Source organism: Malus domestica, chromosome 10 (genome assembly GCF_042453785.1).
Source record: "Malus domestica chromosome 10, GDT2T_hap1".
Lineage (NCBI taxonomy): Eukaryota > Viridiplantae > Streptophyta > Magnoliopsida > Rosales > Rosaceae > Malus > Malus domestica.
Genome location: NC_091670.1, coordinates 12,562,059 through 12,584,821, shown reverse-complemented (window position 1 = coordinate 12,584,821; position 22,763 = coordinate 12,562,059). Strand labels below are relative to the sequence as shown.

At 35.8% G+C, this 22,763-nt stretch overlaps 2 protein-coding genes across 2 annotated transcripts; one reads left to right on the top strand and one right to left on the bottom strand.

Moving 5' to 3' along the window:
• Positions 1–741: 741 nt before the first annotated feature.
• On the bottom strand, positions 742–1,999 carry LOC103402278 (CCG-binding protein 1). Its single transcript, XM_008341016.3, has 3 exons — positions 1,583–1,999; positions 1,374–1,447; positions 742–1,265 (listed from the first exon to the last, which is right to left on the bottom strand). The coding sequence occupies exons 1-3, from the start codon at positions 1,824–1,826 to the stop codon at positions 954–956; spliced, it is 630 nt and encodes a 209-aa protein (XP_008339238.1). The 5' UTR covers positions 1,827–1,999; the 3' UTR covers positions 742–953.
• Positions 2,000–3,861: 1,862 nt separating this feature from the next.
• LOC103402277 (uncharacterized) lies at positions 3,862–14,270 on the top strand. The gene is made up of 15 exons (XM_008341014.4): positions 3,862–4,260; positions 4,715–5,120; positions 5,215–5,392; positions 5,487–5,626; positions 6,088–6,937; positions 7,110–7,210; positions 8,089–8,233; positions 8,350–8,418; positions 8,510–8,555; positions 9,570–9,973; positions 10,948–11,027; positions 11,903–12,038; positions 12,799–12,973; positions 13,558–13,640; positions 13,758–14,270. Exons 1-15 carry the CDS (start codon positions 4,161–4,163, stop codon positions 13,881–13,883), a joined length of 3,039 nt encoding a protein of 1,012 aa, XP_008339236.1. The 5' UTR covers positions 3,862–4,160; the 3' UTR covers positions 13,884–14,270.
• The last annotated feature ends 8,493 nt before the right edge of the window (positions 14,271–22,763 follow it).

Genomic DNA, 22,763 nt, shown 5'->3' with positions numbered 1-22,763 from the left:
CTTGAATTTAAGATCAAGAGGAAACTGATCATAGAATATGTCTGAACATGTCATATTAGTACGCCAAGGATATGGAATCACACTGAATTTAAGACCAAAATTCAGTTTATGTATTTTGTAAAACAACTCTATGTATTGTCGAACTTAATAGGTTTTAATTATATAACCAATGGCTCTGATACCAATTGTTAGTCCTATGAGGTTATACAATTAAAACACAAACGAATGAGTAACTGACCTGATTCCAACGGCGACCATGGAAATCGAACACAAAAGTAGTAGGGCACGGCAACACCATGATCTTCTTTAAACTCCTAGCCGGATACAACTACTCTATGAGAAGCATTATGTTGTGTGTTCTAGGACTTATAGGACCAGTGTTTTTATATAGGCTAAAAGCTAGGGTTTCCATCCATAAAGAAAACCTAAACTTACTTTATTAGCCTCCAAGTCAAGTATCATAATCATATTTAATTAATGATTCTATCAATCCTATTTCTAATATAAGACACCTTATATATGATTGATATCTTTAAGAGATCAAATCACAATTAACATTATTTTTCAATATTACATTCTTATTACATGTAGTACACCACTTAAAGGTTGATTTATATTAAATAAATCCAACATTTATTTGCTGGGAGAAGGAATGCGATGATCACGATGTTAGACTGGAATTATATAACCATGTCTCCAACAATAAGAGATAAGGTTGATTGTGTCTGTTTAGCAACAAAAGAAGATAAGGTTTTTGACATTGCAAATCTCACAAAATTACAAGAAACCTCATTTAATTCAACTCTCGATGAAGAAAACTTACAAAGCCTAGACCTAATAACACATATACATACATCCAACTTAGCACTTGAACTTAATCCCAACAAAAATAAACAAAGATATAAACTTATTACTTTACAAGCCGATTTTACAAAGCGATATTCTAAACCCCTCTAATCTGTTTCGTGGTCGGGGGTCGGAGAATACCAAACAGGGTGCCTCCCCTTGATTCTAAGCAGCCTGGTGAAGGGTGAATCCGGCATTCTTCCTCTTTCTTCTTCCTCCAGCTCATCAGCCGATTTTGGCAACCCATCTGGTATCGGACACTCTCTCTCTCCTTTTCCCACGTTCGACGGCTTTGCCGATTTGAATCCCAACTTCTTTTCCTTTTGGATTGCAGCAATCCCGTGTAGGCAGCCCACCAACGTCTTCACGCCTCCTGCCTGAAGAATCAGCTTCTCCACATCCTGTTTTGGCATCTCCTTCTGCACGAAAAAAATCGAGAAGGATATGTCTTTAAAAATGCTCCATTTTCTCAGCAACCAAACAGTCTATCCAACTGGGAAAGAAAGTGCTGAAAGCTAAAAATATACCTCGAGATCTTTGAGCTCGAAATATGCTCTCCAGCAGCTATAGGACTCGTCTCCTTCCAGCGTCGAACAGTAGTCTGAACCAAAACCACAGAAATTGAATCAATAAATCGAAAAAATTCATAACAAAATCAGATCATAAATCAAAATTCAATTCAGATTAACTAACAAAAACAATGAAAAAAACTGAAATTTAGGAGATGGGTACGAACCAGAGAGCTCGTTCTCGCACTTTTCGATCAAGGGCGGGTCTTTAATGCCGCGCTCAAACTTTGACCGGCTGAAAGGCTCGAGCTTTGGAATATAAGAAGGAGTTCTCGACGAGGAACAAACAGTGGATGTGAAGTTCGGCGTTCTTGCCGTTAACAACGACGGAGATGATCGCGTGGTGGGATAAGCTTCTCGGAGCAGAGGAGAAGACGACGGACAAGATCGAAGCATGACTGACCTTATCATCGTGTCCAAACACACACCAAATCAAATTATCCCTACCTTGTCTCTTGGATTGGACCGGACTGGACTGGTTCGGATTGGATTCGGAATTTGGAAAGAGATGCTAATGCTATTTTATACTAGAAACGCTCGGCGGAGTGGATAAGCATTAAAGTCTCAGGTACGACTTTTAAGGGGTGATAATACTACAGGACTGTGTTGGAAGGGGGTAACAGAGAAATAGGGGCCGTTGATTAATGTCGACGTGGTTGTATCCTGGCGTTAAAGAGAAGTTACGGTGATTTTTGGTGGAAAGCATCAATGTGGGACCGGATTATTAGGCGGTGGCATTTCGGGTCGATGAAGCAAAATCGCGGCGGGTTGTGTGAATCAGTGGGCGGAAAGAGAACAAAGCAGGGGATACCCGGTACACAGTCTGAATTCTTTGTTTTTTTCTTTTTTTTGTTTGGTGTTCCGAGCATTGTGTATTCTAACTGTTAGATCCATTTTTAACAATAAAAAAAGAAGAATTATTATTCACACTTTAAGATTTCTTATTTTTGAATTTCAAACTTTTTATATTAAAAAAAAAATATTTGTGAGTATTGTAGAATGAGATTTTTAGAGTGTCAATAACACTTTTAAAAAAAATACAAAAACAATTAAAAAAAAAATTAACCAAATTAAGCATCCAAAGTTTTTTTTTATATTTTATTTTTTTATTTTATCATTCCTCCGAGATATTTGTGAATTAATTATTCTAATTTTTTAATGTGTTTGGTATTTTTAAATTACTTGATATTTTTATTTTTAATGTGTTTTATAATTTTTTAATCTCACCCTTTGCCACTGTTCTAAAAATCTCCGCCTAATACCGCCTAGGCGGCTAGTCACCGTCCCAATTAATGGCTAGGTGTTTGAAAATTAAGAAATGGCGCCTAGAGCTACTGAGGCGTCTGCCTAGACCGCCTAATTAATTTCGTTCAAATCTGTCCCCATTTAGTATTTTGAGTCAAGTTAGTTTAGAATTCGTCCAAATCACTCTTTAGTAGTTGTTTAGAGTCTTTTTAACTTAGTTTTGTTGTTTTGAGTCAATTTGGTCAGTTTTGAGTCATAAGAGTCTAGTTTTCTGTTTTTGAGTCTAGTTTAATGTTTTAAAGTTTAAATTGAGTAGATTAGCATCCCTTCTAATACCCGGCCTAAAACGATCCATACTTAATTTGAGTGTTGGAATATTTCACATCAAATTTTGAGTGTTGGAATATTTCACATCAAATTTTGGCGCCGTTGCCGGGGATTAGCAAAATTGCTAATCTTCCCCTAGTTAGTGTCGTGAGTTTCATTCTAGTTTTATTTCTGTTTTGTTTTGTTTTCTGATTTTGTTGTGGTTTGTTTTCCTTGTTTTAGGTACTAGTTTATGACTTGAAGTTCTCAACCTATTAGTGCAAATATCTTGAAGTTTGACGACAATTTCTTTGAGAAGAAAGAGGAAGCAGCCAGAATCTAATCCACCTAGTTCTAGCTCTGAATATGGAGTTGAAGAAGATAAAGAGGAAGAATTAGCCATGGCTGTGGATAATCGAACAATCAAGGAACTCTCTGCTTCGGGATTGGACAATGCCGTACCCTTATGCATTCAATACCCTCTAGCAGCCCAAGGCAAAACCGATGAGTTCGAGTTGAAATTAAGCTTGCTGCATCATATTCCCAAATACCATGGGCTGTCCATGGAAGATCCAAACATAGAAATTTAGAATTTCTGCGTGGAAAAAAAACTTGAAATTTGGGACATTCAATTCTCAAGTTTAAATTCCTTGTAAATAGGTGTCATTTCTCAATTTCAATGATTGAGAGTATAAAAATAACAAATTCCGTATTCAATTCCATTATTCTTTTAGGTTAACCATCCAAGAAAATTAACAAATTCTAGAAAATAAAATCCGGTCATTTCAATTTCTGTCATTTTGAAATTCTTTAATAATTTTAAATTTTTTTATCCAAAAATAATGTTAGTTAAAAAAAGTGAAAATATTTAATAAAACAAATTAAAAAAGCTGACCTAAAACACAAAAACAAAATTGTAGAACGAAGCAAATTCCAAATTAGTCTTCCTCTTCTTCTTCGTCTCCTTCTTCTTTCTGTGTAACTCCGTAAGCAATTTCCGAAAAAGTTGGCGAACCAAACAAAACCCTAGCAGTCAGGGTCCACGGTGCGGGGTCCATGCTCGATCTTGCTTGGCGCTGAAGCTTTGAATTTTCAAGGGATTTGACTCGGATTTTGCGGTAATTTGATTGAGGTCGAGTTTCGTTTTGCCTTTGGTGGATTAGGGTTGGGATTCTCTGGTTTCTGGGAACAAAGATGAAGGCCTTGAATAGCATAGAGGATCTGATCGAGGAGATAAAGCTTCGAGTGGTTTGGTGGGCCCTGTTTGTCTTCTGTGTTACCTACTTCCTTTCCTGTAAGTACTCCAATTTGATAGAAATTTGAGTTTCTGTCGTTATTGGTTTATGTTTTTGTACAAATTTGACGTAATTTATGAATTTTGATGCTTTCTCGAGGGGGGGTTTGATGATTTCTGATTGTATGGAAGTTGTACGGTTCAAAAAGATGATGGCTTTTTGTTCCAAGAATTAGGAATCAGTTGCTAACTGATGATTCTCCATTTCGTTTCGGAGACAAAAGAATGAAGCGAAAATACATTGTTTCGTTCCTGATTTCTTCAACATGTGTTTTATTAACTTAAGCTGAAGCTTAATGTTTATTTCGGTGTATGTATATTAAAGTCAGCTAAATCGAAATGCTTAGTAGATTTATGGTAGGCTATTCAATGTTGGTGCTGTGAAAAGTGGTTGGCTTTTCACTCTCAGAAGTGTTGTCCTGACTGACTCCAATTTTTTTGCCATTCATTTCAGATTCAAGTAAATCAATGTGGATGAATTTACCCTTATCAATTGTATTGGTTTCGATGTTACGTATTCTATTGAATAATGTGGAATTCCGTTGGAAGGGTCAAAAACCTGTTCGCCCACTGTCATACTTGTCTCATCTGGAGAAGAAACAGTTGTCCTTGAATGATCCACGACTTTCTACTGGGCCTCCACTGCCAAAGTGGAAAAGGAAAATTGGTTCTCCAATTGTAGAGGACGCAATGAAAGATTTCATTGACAAACTTTTGAAGGATTTCGTGATTGATTTGTGGTACTCAGATATTACTCCGGACAAGGAGGCTCCAGAGCAGATACGCGCGATAATCATGGATGCTCTGGGTGAAGTTTCCGGAAGAGTTAAGGAGATAAACCTTGTTGACTTGCTAACAAGGTACCCCTTCTGTTTCTTGTAGAAGCGAACTATTTGCAAGTTGGGAAGATTTTATCGTTAAAGCAACATAATTGATGGTTGTCTTATGTTTCAGGGATATTATTGATTTAATAGGGGATCATATAGAACTTTTTAGAAGAAACCAAGCAGCTATAGGTGTTGATGTTATGAAAACGTTGTCTTCAGAGGAGAGAGATGAAAGGTTAAAACATCATCTCATGGCTTCAAAGGAGCTCCATCCTGCATTGATATCACCCGAGAGTGAGTACAAGGTGTGAGTGGAGTGTTCCAACAGAATTAGTATTGTTCTTGGAATTTATCTCTTGCATATATCTTCCATAGGCTGATTTTTTATATCTTCCATAGGTTCTTCAGCGGCTAATGGGTGGGGTATTAGCTGTGGTGCTAAGACCACGAGAAGCTCAATGTCCAGTGGTTAGATCTATTGCCAGAGAACTTCTAACAAACTTAGTAATTCAACCTGTTTTGAATTTTGCGAGCCCTGGGTATGTTATATCATATTAATATTGATTTATCATTATTTTGTGTTGTGTCTTATTATTATTTGTCTAGAGGGTGTTAAATTCTTTTAAAAGGGTTTGTCATGCAAAAATGTTCAGAAGCATTGAACTGTCCTTTTGTATCTAGCATTTAATATCTATAGAGAAGGCGATCTGGGTTAATCCTTTTTTTTTTTGTCTGGGTTTTTAAAAAATATGTTACAGAACTGTGGTACAAAAATTATATTGTAATGGTATTGTTGTTATTATTATTTTATCCTAATCTATTTATGCCACTGTTTAGAGCTTATGTAATATCTGATTGTACAGATGGTTGTGTATGCGTAAAAACATCATAGTAATGAACTTCACTATCAATTTAATTGGATATATGTTACACATGTTCATTTATCTTCTCTCTGTTAAAGGAATTTAGCCATTTTAACTTACAGTTACCCTTTAATCAGGTATATCAATGAATTGATAGAATATATTTTGCTAGCTGTTAAAGAGGAAATCAGTAAAGTGGTAAGTGGGGACCAGTCAGCTGCAGGGGGTGTACATGATCAAGATTCTCCGTTGAGGAAATATGCAACCTTTAATCAAAACACTGATTTGACATTGGCTGAAGTTGACAATCAGAGAGAAGTGTTTTCGGATTATAATAAATCCCCGGAAGATCCTTTGCAGCCACGGCCTGCTGACTGGGCACGAGTTTTGGAGGCTGCAACACAGAGAAGGACTGAGGTTCTTGCTCCTGAAAATCTTGAAAATATGTGGACAAAAGGGAGAAATTACAAACGTAAAGAGCACAAGAAAAGGATTAGAGGAGTTCAGGAACCTATACCTGAGTGTTCTGGAATAGATAGTGCTGTTCCTGCTAGAAATCTGGGGAAAGAAATGGTTGACGACAGGCATGAAATTTCTACAGGAATGGAAGATACATCTATTGTGAAGCTAAGACGTGAATTAAGTTTAGATACTCAATTAAGTGCTGGGACCAAAAAGGAGATGGAGTTCTTGTTAGACCCCAGTAAAGAATCATTTGCTGATCCAGGGCATCTTGTTAATAAATTGGAGGACATTGGAAACCTTGCGTCTGATGGAAGTAAAAGTAGGCTTAAAAGATCAAATAGCACTTCTGCTTTGAAAATCCAACCAGACACAAAAATAGCATTGACAGAAGGTGGAGGGTCTATCATATCAGAGTTCTATAGCCCTGGGTTTGGCGGGCATAGAGAAGACCGTATTAGTAAGAGTGCCTCAGAGATGGTAGTCCACAGTGTGGGACAACAAGTTCCCAAGCTCAGGTGCCGGGTAAGCATTACATTGAAACTTGATGGGATATATTAATTTTGGAAAGGTTTAGTAGATGTCATAGGTTTTCAAGATGCCAACCATTTCAGCTTCTTGAGTGCTGGAATATGTTGAATCGCACACATGCTCTGAATCTGAGTTGACTTTTTGTTCAATATATATGTCTCTGTAGGTTATGGGAGCATACTTTGAGAAACTTGGGTCAAAATCTTTTGCAGTTTATTCAATTGCAGTTACAGATTCAGAAAACAGCACTTGGTTTGTGAAAAGAAGGTTTCATTCTCATCTATTTCTTTTTTTTCTTTTTATTACGGACACTTACATGCCTGCACAATACATGTATGCACTCACTTCTACATAAAAAAATATTACAGACACAAACTTCTATGCAGAATCCACCTTTGATGAGGATGTCCTCCTTTAAATAAAAGTAAGGACCACATTATTGAGTCCTCACCTGCAGTGTAATGCTGTGATGCAAACCATCCATTTTTTGGGTTTGCATTCAGCGGTCATCATTTTGAAAATGAGCTAAATAGAAATATTTAGCTCTTTGTTTATCATCGTGCTCATTTCTGTATTTACAAGATATACTGTCTTTGACTATTTAATTGACAACAATTAGATGGCTAAGATTTATAATTGTTAATTTATCCTTGTGTGGGTGGTACCATTATGTGGTCCTTATTTTTCTTAAAGTGAAGGTATCCTCACTAGAAAAAGATACGAGTGTCCCTGTGTTTTCTTGGAGATGAGAATGCTTCGTTGGATGTGTGGGCACACGAGAAAGGATAAGATTAGGAATGAGGATATCCGAGGTAAAGTAGGAGTAGCCGAAATAGAAGGAAGATGAGAGAAAATCAGTTACGATGGTTTGGGCATGTGAAACGAAGGCCTATTGATGCTCCGATTAGAAGATGCAATTACGGGCCAGAGGTTCAAGGCCGAAGGGGTAGAGGAAGACTTTGGAAGAGACTCTAAGAAAAGACTTAGAGTACTTGGATATAACGGAAGAAGTGACACATAACCAAGCACAATGGCGTTCTAGGTTTCATATAGCCGACCCTTCTTAGTGGGAAAAGGCTTTGTTGTTGTTGTTGTACTCTTTGATTTCTCAATTTGATTGATTTATTTTTTATTTCTGTCTGCAGATATAGAAATTTTGAACGACTGCATCGCCATCTTAAAGACATTCCAAATTACACATTACATCTACCACCCAAAAGAATATTCTCGTCAAGCACAGAGGATGCTTTTGTTCATCAGCGATGTATTCAGCTAGACAAATATCTACAGGTATGATGTAGGTTCTTCACTGTATTTCTTCTCTCTCACCACACCCCCCCCCCCCCCCCCCCCATTTGTCACTTTCTTTCCTCTCCCCGTTGCTTTAATTTGCTGTATTTTCCCAGGATCTATTGTCAATAGCTAATGTTGCTGAACAGCATGAAGTGTGGGATTTTTTAAGTGGTTCGTCAAAGGTATTCATTTTCTTAACATGGAATTTTAGAGTAGATGATCATTGTCTGTCTCTCTCTGAACAGTATCTTTTATCTTTTGTGTCACTTTTAGAATTACTCGTTTGGAAAATCCCCCTCCGTGATGAGAACTCTTGCGGGTATGTGGTTTTACTTGATTGTTTTGTGTATACTTCTGTTCATATTTTTTGCGGTTGACCCTGTTTTTACTCACAAATTAGTACCCATTATACCCACATTCATGCACACAATTGTGGCTGGCAAGGCAAGTTACTTTAGTTCTTGATACAATGTAATTGTTTTTTAGCTGGATTATTAAACATAAAACTTTATTGAAAAATATAAAGATTGCCAGCTTGAGAGACATGAAGTTAAGAGATTCCTCAACGATAGAACATTGTTGACAAGTTCTATCCATTTACTTTATGATAGGTGGTTATTAGTCAGTACCTGTATAAATACTTAGTTGGCTTTGATATGATCAAATCAAGAGGGTTTTCCATGGAGGGAGATTTGGGATGCCCCTACTCCAGTAAGATTCATTTTTTATTTTTATTTTTAGACTTCTAAGGCGGTGCATAACTTGATAGAGGTATAGTGCTTTGTGATAAATGGTTACTTAGGCCGCAAGAGTAAAATTGTTGAAAGGATTTTCAAGTTATCTTATGGAGGATATGGTTAGTAGTGGGAATCAGTGATCGAGTATAGATGGTAAATCAGGCTTTAATGGTGGTTAATCAAGAGTAGTTGCCATGGATGGAGAACTCAGGTGGACATGCTGTGCTACCTGTAAAATATATTTTTCTGAGGCTCAGAACAGTTTTTCGTTTATATATTGTGGACCATTAAACCTTTCATGACAGGATATTCATTAGAAGGCAATTGTTTAAACTTTTGCTCTTTTATTTACTACAGACAAAGTCTCGATTGCCAAAGTACATCTCAGAAAGCAATATATGTTAAAAAAACCTCAATAATGCATTTTGTAAATTCTGAAACCCTTGGGTGACACTAGAATTGCTTCTAGTCCTAGATCCTAATCTCCTGCCTTTTTTTTTCATAATTTGGTGGCTTTGCTAATACTGTGGCGATTTCTCATATTTGCTTCTTGTTTTTAATCTTTCAAGTTAAATTTTTTTATTTGCTTCAAGCAGTCAATGTGGATGATGCTGTGGATGACATTGTACGCCAGTTCAAAGGGGTTTCAGATGGGTTAATGCGTAAGGTTGTTGGTCCCACAGCCGAGTCCTCGTCTTTAATTCCTGAATGGAACTTGTCTGCGAATGTAGATGAGACAGGTGTACTTGGTTTTAGGCAAAATACAGCAGAGTCAACAAATAGTTTTTCGGATAACGAGGAAGGTGATAAAGATAGAAGTTGTGACCCTGTAGAAACCAGATCTGGTACTCGAGAAAATGGGTGGCATTCAGACAATGAATTGAATTCGAAGAGCTATCCACCTCGGGTTGTACATACAAGGAGCTTAGTTTTGGAGAAGAAAGCTTATTTAGTTGGTGAGGGTGGCTTTCTGGAGGATCCAGTTGGAATGCCACCTGAGGTATTACTAATTTCATCTGAGTTCATTCTCTTTAAGCATTTTTAGTCATGTCATGATACTTGATATCCGAATGTACTTTGTTGGTTACAGTATATAATTTCTTATTGGTTCAAAGTTTCATTTGGTATGTAAGGCACTAGAGTGCTAATAGTGTTTGATAGGGCTGACTGGTATCATTAGATCAGGTTAAAACCACCTTAAAAAGTATGCCATAGTTGACTCAATTTGTTATGAAAAAAGCTTCAGGTTAAAACCACCTTAAAGTGTGCCATAGTTAACTCAATTTGTTAAAAAAAAGGCTTCGGTGATAGGGCTGGCCTCATGTCTGGCCTTTTTCATCATTCTTGATAATACCTTATCTTGTATCCCGTTCTCCTATTTTCATCATCTCCTCTTTGTGGCATGTTTCAGTTTCTTCTGCACACAAAAACATAGCTTAACTATTTTGTGCCACCAGTATTTACTAGGTTTATCTTGGTTCCACTTTTTCACTTTCTTAATTTTGATGAACAAAATATATCATAAAGATATTCTCTATGCAGACTTTGGATCCTCCTGTTTCCTGGTTAACAGTCTCAATCTTTGGTTATAAAGTATAGGTCAAGTTTTTCACATCTTTACCAGAATAATTAATCTAGTTCACCAAGATTTCAAAGTTTCCAACCTTGATATGGGTTCAAGCATACTCAAGGCTCCAACAGATGGTTACCCATGGAAATTCAGTATAAAGATGAAGTTAGAAATGCGATTCAGTAAATTAATATGGACATGTAAATCATAAGAAAATAATATCTTGACTGGGGAAAGGTTGCTGTCAGGGTAATAGTGAGTTGCATGTATTAACTTTAGATCTCAGTGTAAGCTATTGATTTATTTGAAGATCACAGTTTTAGTCAATATCTTTTTAATTAAATACCACAGCTCTTTTGGGAGACATCTTTGTGTCTGGATCTTTACAACTTGTTTTCTTTCAGTGGACTCCACCCAATGTTAGCGTGCCTCTGTTGAATCTAGTGGACAAGGTGTTTCAACTTAAAAAAAGGGGCTGGCTGAGGTGAGCTGTTCATACCTTAAATTAAATTTATTTTTATTTATATTCATTGCTAGGAAATCATGTTTTCTTTTTAATAGTTCAAGGGAATATTCTGATGCTGCATGATTCTGTATTCATTATTGACTTGATCATTAATTTTGATGTCTTTTTAGTTTGCCAAGTGTACCTCAGGTATGTAATCGGCTTTAGTAACTTGATATTGGATAACAGCATTGTGGACATGCATGATTGGTATCCAGTATTATAATAAATTCATTCAATAAAGTATGTGAAGTAGAACAGCATTGTCCAGCAGTCCAACCAACAAAACAATAAATATCCTGCCATCCAGCCTTTCTTTCTTTTTTTTTTTTTTTTTTTTTTGAAAACGTTGAAAGTAACCAATACCATATGCCATCAGGGCAAGGTTTTTATAGTTCGGTTATTCGATATGCCATTTCTCTTTGTTGTGCTTATATTTCTTTCGGTTGCTCATCTCATCCAATTATTTTCCCCATTTATTGAATCTATTCTTTCAAGTCAAACGAATTTTGCTTTCTTCTTGGTGTATGAGTAATAATTCCTTAGTTTTATTAGGCTTTTATCCTATTACTTAGTTTGTTCTAGCATGGTTTTTAAATTTTATGGATAAGCCTTTTCTCATTTGTATTTATTGCATTCAATAACTATGGTTTTCTGAATGTATTGTTATTCTTCTCGGTGTATGACTGTATGAGTAACTGTTTATAACTTTATAAGCTTCTTTTCTTTATTCCTTTTAGTATGTAAGCAAAGTCCCATATACGGGCTGAATTGTATATACAAAGTAGTGCTGGAACGTGTGTAATTAGAGTAAATAACTGGTCTTTTACACATGTTTTCTTTGGTCGATGCAGAAGACAGGTCTTTTGGATGTCAAAACAAATATTGCAGTTAATGATGGAGGATGCTATTGATGACTGGCTCATGAGGCAGATTCATTGGCTTCGGAGGGAGGATGTTATTGCTTCGGGAATTTATTGGCTTAAAGATGTAAGGACTGAACCAATCATAAATATCTTCATTTTACTGTAAAAGCATATATCAACTTAGTGGTCTAAGCAGTATATGCGATTAGCAGCATTAAGTTTAAAGATTAATTGAATACTGCAAAAGAATAGTTACACAAATTGTTTATTGGTGCTTATTTGTCTACCACATTATATTATGGTAACTGTGTTTCATACGTGAATAGAGTCACCTTTGCCTAGGCACTGAAATGGAGAGGGATGAGGCCTGTTGGGTGGTTCCATTCGGCAGGTTCAGTCCCTGTGCAAAACTATGCCCTTACGATTAATTATTTATAATTGCAAAAGTGATGTTGGTTGTAGGTGAGCTTAAGAACCCGACAGAAAGTAAATCTACATTGCTTAAAGGGAATATTGTTGACCAGTAAAAGACAACTCCTGTTTGAAGCCCATTCTTGTTTTTAATTTACTGTGCAAAAATCACATATAGAGGTTTTTTTTTTTCTTTGTTTCTTTAGAATTATCTTTCTCGAAGCTTGAAGACATTTTGCTTACACTTGAACCAAGCCACTTAATGTACTCCCGTTTGTTCAGTTTTAATTTCTTTGAACTCCCAATTCTTGATCACCATAACTTTGGCATGTCTTTCCTAGATTTCTTTTCAATGTATAATTATTCTTGCAGTCCAAGGGAATATTTTAGAAATTTGAAAGGAAAAGAGTTATTTATTTTTGCTTTCTAATCATGTGACTTTTTCTGACAAAAATAATCGTGTGTTTTTTTAGGTTCTGTGGCCCAATGGCACATTCTTCCTTAGAATCGGCAATGTTCAAGATGACAACCAAAACCCTCTTCATAATGCAAGTCATCTTGGTGGAAGAAAGGCTGGTAAACCAGGGTCTTTTGAGCAGCAGCTTGAGGCTGCTCGTAGAGCTAGTGACATCAAGAAAATGCTCTTTGGTGAGTAGTTAATTTTATCTATTTCTGGTTAGTGTTCCTGTGTTTTAGCTTGAGGTTGCAGCCTTAGTCTTCCTGGTAATGGTACTGCCTTGTGTAGTTTTAGTCAAACATCTGTGCTATATTTATTCATTTATTTGGTGATTTTTAATAAGGGCTTATATTAAACTTCGAATTCTAAGATTTGTATGGTGTGAGATTTCAACCTTTTTTGTATGTTGCTCTTAGATATAAGTTAATCATCGCTTTTCATACGAAACTTACAATCTTATACAGACATGAATCCAATGAATTGGAGTACTAATTCTATAGGGATGTGAGTCTAGATTGTAATTTGGGAGATATACTGTAGTCAGTTGTCACAAAGGTGTAATAAAGTTCTTGGCATAGAATTTTGTGACATAACTCACGAATCTTCTGCCACTTTCTTTGTATATGCATACTAACGTACATTTTTCATATATATATATATAGTATGCCTTGGTTGTTAGACTAGTGTGAAGACTTCAGACCTACGTTTGTAATTATTTAATAAATTCCTTTGACCAATACGTGAAAACACAAAAATCTGATCCCCACTTTATCAGATGGAACTCCAACGGCCTTAGTCAGCTTAATTGGGCATAGGCAGTACAGACGTTGTGCAAGAGACATTTATTATTTCACTCAGGTTAGTCTCTCATCCTCTTGCATTGTCTGCTGAAATTTAAGTTTGACGGATTCTTCAATAATGTCATTTCTTTCAAGGAAAACAAACATGTTAATTTTGCATTATTCTGCTGTGCAGTCTACCATCTGCATAAAGCAACTTGCATATGCAATACTTGAACTGTCACTTGTTTCAATTTTCCCTGAGCTGCGGGATCTTATTGTTGATATTCATCAAAAGATGGGTGTTGATCAAACTGTATAGTGGATAGACATACTTGTGTCATCCTTGCTCTTGATAGTTGCTGGTTATCTTCCCAATCATCACAAGCCTCAACATACCGATGTACCTTTCAAGATACGCAGGACGAAGAGCACCGTATTCAATTTTCTCGGCATCGCCTGTAGTATTGTTTTGTAGGTAAACAGGAATGATGACTGAAATTTCTGAAATTCTTGTCGGAATGTGAGAAATAGTTGTGTTTTCACTCTCGCATTTCAACTGTACAAAATTTTAGTTGTAGGGTGTGTACAGGCGGCGTCTTGTTTGTGTATATTATGTGTGTGTGTGTTGAAGAAAAGAAAGTATGAGCAGCAACATAATGCGGCAGTGAGAAATGAAGCATCAATTGTAATCCCTCTTTTGGTTTTAGTCTCCATCAGTCTACTTTTGTTGCTTATTATTCTAAACCCATTTATCTCTTCCACTTCAAATGCTCTAACGCCAAGGGAAGGGAACCCACATGGAATCTCCATCCACCACTTTCTTTCTTTGTTTATTAAAAATGACCAGTTTGTGGCTTTACCATGACATTTAACCCTTATGGGGGAAGGTCGCCATCGTGTGATTCATAGTGTTAGAAATTGAATTCAAGATGTGCCGTGTGGACTATAGGTTTGGAATTAAACTCGGACCAAGCCACTCCCTATTCTATTTTTAATCTTGATATGTTTGTAGGATGGGTAATTATCGGCCGGTCCCAAATTGGACCAATTGAATTAGGTTTATTATAATTATTTTAATTCCAAATTAAATAAAAAAAGTACCTCTAAATTGATCTCATCCTTTCCTTAATTTAATAATTTCATTCTTCTTTGAGAGAGATTCAAAATTCTCACTATTTCTAAGATTCATAGACTAGATTTAATTTAGTGAGATCTTGTATACCCTTTTTTCCATAAAAAAAAATGTTTTATAAAATTCCTTAACAACTAAATTTGGAGTATCCTACTTTCACGCAATTCACATACAAGATGCTCGTTGAATAATCAGAAACTAATCTTCCCGTGGTGGTTCATTCATTTTCTTTGTTGCTATACATATGGTATAGCCAAAAAGTTGTTTAGCACTCGCTTACCAACTCCCTCCTCATTACTTCCAAGGGTTTTTGCCTTTTGGCCATCCTATGCATTCAAGTGAACAGTATTCACAATGGATAACGAAAAAGAAAGACAAAGTTCCTTAGAGCAAGTCCACCGGAGTGGACTTTGCCCAGCACCCTATCCAAATAACAGCCCAGCACCCTGTCCAAGTCCTCCAGCCCGTGCAACAACCTGGCACCCAGCCCATGCTGGTCTCTGGGCCAGCACAAAACAGGCTGACCAAGAAGCTGGGCCATTTGCTGGTGTTGGCCACGTGGCCGATCCTGGGCTCTTGGATTTGAATATTTTTTCAAATCCAACGGTCCAAATTAATTAACTACATTAAAATTAATTAAAAAATATAAAAAAATACATATTTTTTTTTTTTAAAATACAGTAAAATTTTAAAAAAGTTTTTTTTTTTCTATAAATACCTAACCCTCATCTTCCACCTTACACCACATTTCAATATTTTCTACACCTTCTACCAAAGCTTTCATATACTTTTTGTGTGAAAAAAAATACCAAAAAGCTCATCCTTAATTTTTTTGTCCATATAAACCATAAATCCCTACATCCATCTTCATCGTGTATTTGAAGAATAAAGTTTGTGGTTGAAGAATAAAGTGTATTTGATGAGTTTATGTAATTTCATTTTAGTGTGTTTTTTTTATAGTTTATTTGATGAGTTTATGTAATTTTGTTTTAGTGTGTTTTTTTTTAAGTTTATTTGATGAGTATGTAATTTTATTTTAGTGTATTTTTTTTAAGTTTATTTGAAATTTTATCCGAAATTGGTTAAAAATCTTATCCGAAATAAACTTAAAAAAAAAAAAAAACACACCAAATAAATGCGCTGGTGCCAGCGCATTTTTTTAGGGGTGGAGATGCCTTAGCCTATTACTGTTCACTCCAGTTTATTACTGTTCACTTGAGTGGATAAATACGCTGGGTGCTGGCGCAAAGTCCTTAGGGGTGGATTTGCTCTTATGTGTCATTGCCCCATTCGTAGAACTATAGTTTTAGCTTTCGTTCCATCCTCCAGACGTATGAATGCTAATGTCCAAAGTCCATCATCACGTGCATTTGTTCATTTCTTGTTACTATATGAATATTTTTGCCCTAACCAATGCTTGGTGGTTCAAGTGGTAAGGAGCGTGTTCTCCTTAAGTAAGATCTCGAGTTCGAGCCTTGTGAATGGAGAAGCCAGCATTGAGAGAGCCTGCCTCCTAAATGGGGTTTGACCCGGCTTGAGGGATTAGTTCTCGCCTACATGCGGAGGATACCCAGGATCATGGAAGAAAATGCCGATAATATCGGCGAAATATCACCGATATTATCGGTTTTTCGGGGGATGGATATTTTAAGTGGTATCCGAATGGTTTTCGGCCAAATATCGCGATATTATCGATAATATCGATAATATCACGAAATTTTTTTTAGTTTGGTGCAATCGGACTCCGAGCCGACGTCGGAGAAGAACGCTGGAGATGGTGTGCTTATTCCCGAGCCGATTTTTAACATCAATTTCACATATAAACTTCAGATTTCACGCATGCAAGAGGTAATAAACGATTCAACATATGTGATGTCGGTTTAGGGTTTAAGGTTTCAATGGAATCTCACCTGACGAAGACGAAGACGAACCAGATGACTGAGCCAACTCCTTGCTCAGCGGCGCACCGCCACAGACGACTGAGCCAACTCCGACTTCGCCAAAGCCACGATCAACGGCGAAGGGAGAAGAGAGATCGGAGAATGGAGAAGAGAGATCGAGAGATCTGTGTGTGTGTGTGTGTGTGTTTGGGAGAAGAGAGATCGGAGATCTCTCTTTGTATGTGGGTGTTTGGGAGAAGAGAGATCGGAGAAAGGAGAAGAGAGATCGAAGAATGGAGAAGAGAGATCGAGAGATCTGTGTGTGTATGTGTGTGTGTTTGGGAGAAGAGAGATCGGAGATCTCTCTTTGTATGTGGGTGTTTGGGAGAAGGGAGAAGAGAGATCGGAGATCTCTGTGTGTATGTGTGTGTTGGATCGGATGTCAACCTGTGGAGATCTCTGTGTGAGTGTGTGTGTGGGAGAAGAGAAGGGAGAAGAGAGATCGAGAAGGATCGAGAGAGAGAGAGACTGAGGTCATGTCTGCGTGCGTGCGTTGTGTGCGTGCGTTGTGTCATTTGTGTGTGTGTGTGTGGGTTCCTCCTGTTAGGAGGACACATGCCTCACTCAATATTCCCGACAAGTTTTACAATTATTTGGACAATTTCATGCAGCTTTTACAATTATAATTTGTATTCTTTTCAGACCATGGATGGTGGTCATTTGTGTGTGTGTGTGTGTGGGTTCCTCCTGTCAGGAGGACACATGACTCACTCAATATTCCCGACAAGTTTTACAATTATTTGGACAATTTCATATCACTTTTACAATTATAATTTTTATTTTTTTCAGACCATGGATGGTGGTTTCATTCAAAACCGTGTGCCGATATTGTTTTAAAAGGTGGAGTATCAGAGCCATTGTGATATTCTTTCAAAGTTGCCATTGTGAAAAAATTTCAAGAGGTGGAGTATCAGAGGAGCCTTTTCGATTATTTTATTTCCCTTACCCCTTTCAAAGTCATTCCAGATCCAAAGCTTAAACACAAAGGGTTCTATATTTAAAGTAAGTTTACAAACTTATATTTATATTCTTATAATTTATACAACAACAAAAAAATTTGTGTGAACTCGTATGTTAATTTTTTAAGTAATTAATACTTGCATGTTAGTTTTTGTAAGTAATTAAGTAATGTTAACAATTACATGTTAATTTTTTTAAGTAATTAATACTTGCATGTTAGTTTTTGTAAGTAATTAAGTAATGTTAACAATTACATGTTAATTTTTTTAAGTAATTAATACTTGCATGTTAGTTTTTGTAAGTAATTAAGTAATGTTAACAATTACATGTTAATTTTTTTTAAGTAATTAATACTTGCATGTTAGTTTTTGTAAGTAATTAAGTAATGTTAACAATTACATGTTAATTTTTTTAAGTAATTAATACTTGCATGTTAGTTTTTGTAAGTAATTAAGTAATGTTAACAATTACATGTTAATTTTTTTTAAGTAATTAATACTTGCATGTTAGTTTTTGTAAGTAATTAAGTAATGTTAATACTTGCATGTTAGTTTTTGTAAGTAATTAAGTAATGTTAACAATTGCATGTTAATTTTTTTAAGTAATTAATACTTGCATGTTAGTTTTTGTAAGTAATTAAGTAATGTTAACAATTACATGTTAATTTTTTTAAGTAATTAATACTTGCATGTTAGTTTTTGTAAGTAATTAAGTAATGTTAATACTTGCATGTTAGTTTTTGTAAGTAATTAAGTAATGTTAACAATTGCATGTTAATTTTTTTAAGTAATTAATACTTGCATGTTAGTTTTTGTAAGTAATTAAGTAATGTTAACAATTACATGTTAATTTTTTTTAAGTAATTAAGTAATGTTGTATAATTATTCCCTAGGATAATTTTAATATGTTTAATGTTATTTATTATTTTATTTCCCTTACCATTTTCAAAGCCATTCCAGATCCATTCCAAAGCTTGAACACAAAGGGTTCCATATTTAAGGTAAGTTTACAAACTTATATTTATATTATTGTAATTTATACAACAACAAATAAATTTGTGTGGACTCGTATGTTAATTTTTTTAAGTAATTAATACTTGCATGTTAATTTTTGTAAGTAGTTAAGTAATGTTAACAATTACATGTTAATTTTTTTAAGTAATTAAGTAATGTTGTATAATTCTTCCCTAGGATAATTTTAATATGTTTAATGTTATTTATTATTTTATTAATATTAGGTTTTATTATCAAATAAGATTATTATTCATTAATATTAGGTTTTTTTATTATCAAATTGGATTATTATTCATTAAATTAGATTATTATCAAATTGGATTATTATTCATTAAATTGGATTATTCATTAAATTGGCTTATTATCAAATTAGACTATTCATTAAAGCCCACTCAATGTAGTCTCCAAACTTGAGTTTGTTGAACTTAGACCTTAGGCCCAAATCTCAAACATAACCACACTTGGGTTGGGTTGGGTTGAACCAAAAGGTCCAAAACTTAGGCAAAAAAAAAAAAAAAAAAAAAAAACAGATGGGTATTCTCAAATATCCTCCAAAATTGTCTCACTTGGTGTCTGGCTTTTTATTCATTAATATTAGGTTTTTTTTTATTATCAAATTGGATTATTCATTAAATTGGATTATTATTAAAGTGGATTATTATTAAATTAGATTATTATCAAAAAGGAATATTATTCATCACTATGTTTTATATTAGGATTATTTTCATGAAACATAATTATCATCATTTATAGTAGGATTATTTATATTAGGATTATTATCAAAAAGGAATATTATTCATCATTTATATTAGGATTATTTTTTTATCAAATTGGATTATTATTCATTAATATTAGGTTTTATTATTCCATATTATTTTTTTAATTACTTAAATTTTTACAATCATTTTCTTTACTTCATATTTAATTCTTCTGTAGAATAACTTTATTATTTAGGTTCTCTTAAATAACTTTATTATTTAATTCTTTTGTCTAATTTTCATGAAAAATAAATGTAGGTACATTTACGATGTCCAGTGGAGCTACTAAACGTGATCCAGCTTGGGAACATGGATACCCAATAGACGGAAACAAACATGGCACAATTTGCAAATATTGTGGTTGGGTAATGAAGAGTGGCGGAGTGACACGACTTAAGTACCATCTTAGTGGATTAGATCCAGCAAAAAATGTCCAATGATGCGATAATGTCCCCCCAGAAGTGAAGGCATTCATCAGCACATTGTTAAAAAATAAAAAACAGCAGAAGGAAAAGATAACACAGGGAATGGAAAATATTCGAGCTGGGCTACGGGGAGAAGTCTATGGCCAAGAGCTTGACAGTGATGATGATGACAATGAGGACGAATGTGATGATGACATGGGACCTGAAGAACGACGCAGTTTGAAACAAGCATTACGTGCCTCCAAACAGTCAGCATGGGAAAGAGAACACCTTCATAAAATTCCTAACAGAGCACAAGGTTCCGGGACAAGTGGTGGTGCACAAATGAGACGGGAAGGTAGTCTTAGAGAATCACAACCAACACCACCAATAGCCCCAAGTTTATATAAGTCATCCAAAGCACGTCAAAAGAGTGTTTGGAGTTATTTCACTGGAGGTAATGTGAAGGAGGGAATGGGGCATCTAATTAGCAAGTTCTTTATCTATGAAAATGTCCCTGCTGCGAAGGCATCATCACATCATTTCAAAAATATGGTAGTGGGATGTCAACAGGCCGGTGTTGGAGTACAACCTCCCACTCCTTATGAGATAAGAAACAAATATTTGGATATGGAGTATAAAGACATTGGCGAGTATGTTAACAAGTTGAGGTCAAAGTGGGAAACTAATGGTTGCACAATCATGTGTGACGGATGGACCGGCCCGACCAGATTGTCTATCATCAACTTCATGGTATACTCTAAGGGAAAGACAATTTTTTTGAAGTCTGTTGATGCTTCAGACCATATAAAGAATTACAAGTATATTTACAAGTATATTTACAAATTATTGAGGGATGTAATCATGGAGATGGGAGAGCATAATGTTGTCCAAGTCGTGACCGACAACGGTTCTGCATTTGTCAAAGCTGGAAAAAAGTTAATGAAGCATCATAATGTGTTTTGGACATCATGTGCAGCACATTGTATTGATCTCATGTTTGAGGCAATGGGGAAGAGAGAGAATGTTGCTACTGTGGTCAAAAGAGCTAGAACGATCACAAATTATATTTACAATCATGGTTGGTTGTTGGCAAAGATGCGTGAATTTTGCAAAGGAGAAATTATTCGTCCAGCTACCACTCGATTCGCCACCAACTATATTGCATTAGACAGCCTACTCAAGAAGAAAGCAGGGTTGAAGAAACTATTCACTAGTGACGATTGGGCCAACCACAATTTGAGCCGCTCAAATACAGGTCGTATGGTGGAAAGTATAGTGCTTGATCATGCTTTTTGGACTCAATCAGAACATGTGTGTCAACTGTTTGAACCTCTTTACAAAGTTTTACGGATCGTTGACACAGAAGTGTATCCTACTATGGGGGGCAGTATATGAGTTGATGCGTGTAGTGAAGGATGAATTGGAAAGAAAACATGGTGCAAGGTGGGTCATAAAGATAATTGAAGACCGATGGTATAAAACATTATACCACGATTTGCATGCAGCAGGTATAAATTATGTCATAATTTGCAATTCATTTCTTTAGTTGCATAAGTATTATTTCTCTTATTAGAGTATGTGTTTCTTTGAACAGCATATTATTTGAATCCCCGATACCAATACAGACCCGGTGTTGGAGATGATGGTAACCTTATACGTGCTGTACATAATGTATACTCTAAATTAGACCCTGCATCACCAGCAGTTGGCCAATTTGGAAATGAGGTACACAATTACTTAAATTATAATAATTACTTTGTTGGATTAAACTAACACAATTTATTGTATTCAGCTAACATGGTTTAAAGATGCAAGAAGAACTTTTGGAGAACCAACATCAGTTGCTGCTCGAACAAATATGTCTCCTAGTGAGTATAAACATATTTCACTATAAGTTTATAATAGAATTTGTTGGAGTTATTAGGCTTATCAACATTATTTTTCATTGTAACTGAATGGTGGATCATGTATGGGACCGATGCACCAACTGTGAGAAAGTTAGCAATAAAAGTATTATCACAAACAACTTCCTCATCTGCTTGTGAAAGAAATTGGAGCACATTTGCACTCATACACACAAAGCAAAGAAATAAGTTGGCTCATAGTAGCTTGGAAAAATTAGTTTATTGCTACTACAACATGAAGCTTCAAATTCGAGATAAGGAAGCAGAAATCGATCATGTCGACCGTGGTGACCCACTAGATGTGTTTGATATTGTTGGTGAAGATGATGATACGGAGGGTAACCAACTTTTTCAATGGATTAGACCTCTTCATTTAGATGATGATGAAGGCAACCCAGCTCCCAGAGTTGCTGAAGAAGCATGTAATGAATGGATAAACGTAGAAAGAGTATTAGAGGAGGAGGTGGGATCTAGCAGCTCTGACTCTTTGGAAGAACTTTTGCGCCCAAGACCAAGAAACACTGGAATTCCACCTTCTTCCAATCCTACACAACCACAACATCGTGCTGATACTAATGATAGCTCTAGTACAAGATCAAGAGACTCACCTACCACCAGAGGTGGGAATGATGAAGGACATAGTGGAGCTGGAGGTAGTGGTGGTGGATATGGAAACTATTATGGACCACCACCTCCCGGATATATGAGCCCCTTCACTGGTGAGGCAAACTTCACGCATGCAACACAGGATGATGACCATGGCAGTAGGCGGGCAGGACCAGGAATTGGTGCCATAGGGAAGGACTATACTCGCAGAGAAAGAGGCAAGGGGATTTTGTCAAGTCAAGAAGATGACTCGTTATCTAGAACTTCAGACTCTGTTGGATTGGGAAGTAGTAACTATGGTTATACTCATAACCAACCATTTCCCTACCCTTCATATCCCATTCCTGTTGGGATGGAATCGAGCGACTCATGGAAACAATCCCAGACTCAATCTTCAAATGATTTTTCTTATGGACAACCTCAACCAATCTCGGATCCATATGGGTGGCATATTAACAATTACATGCAAAACTATTTTG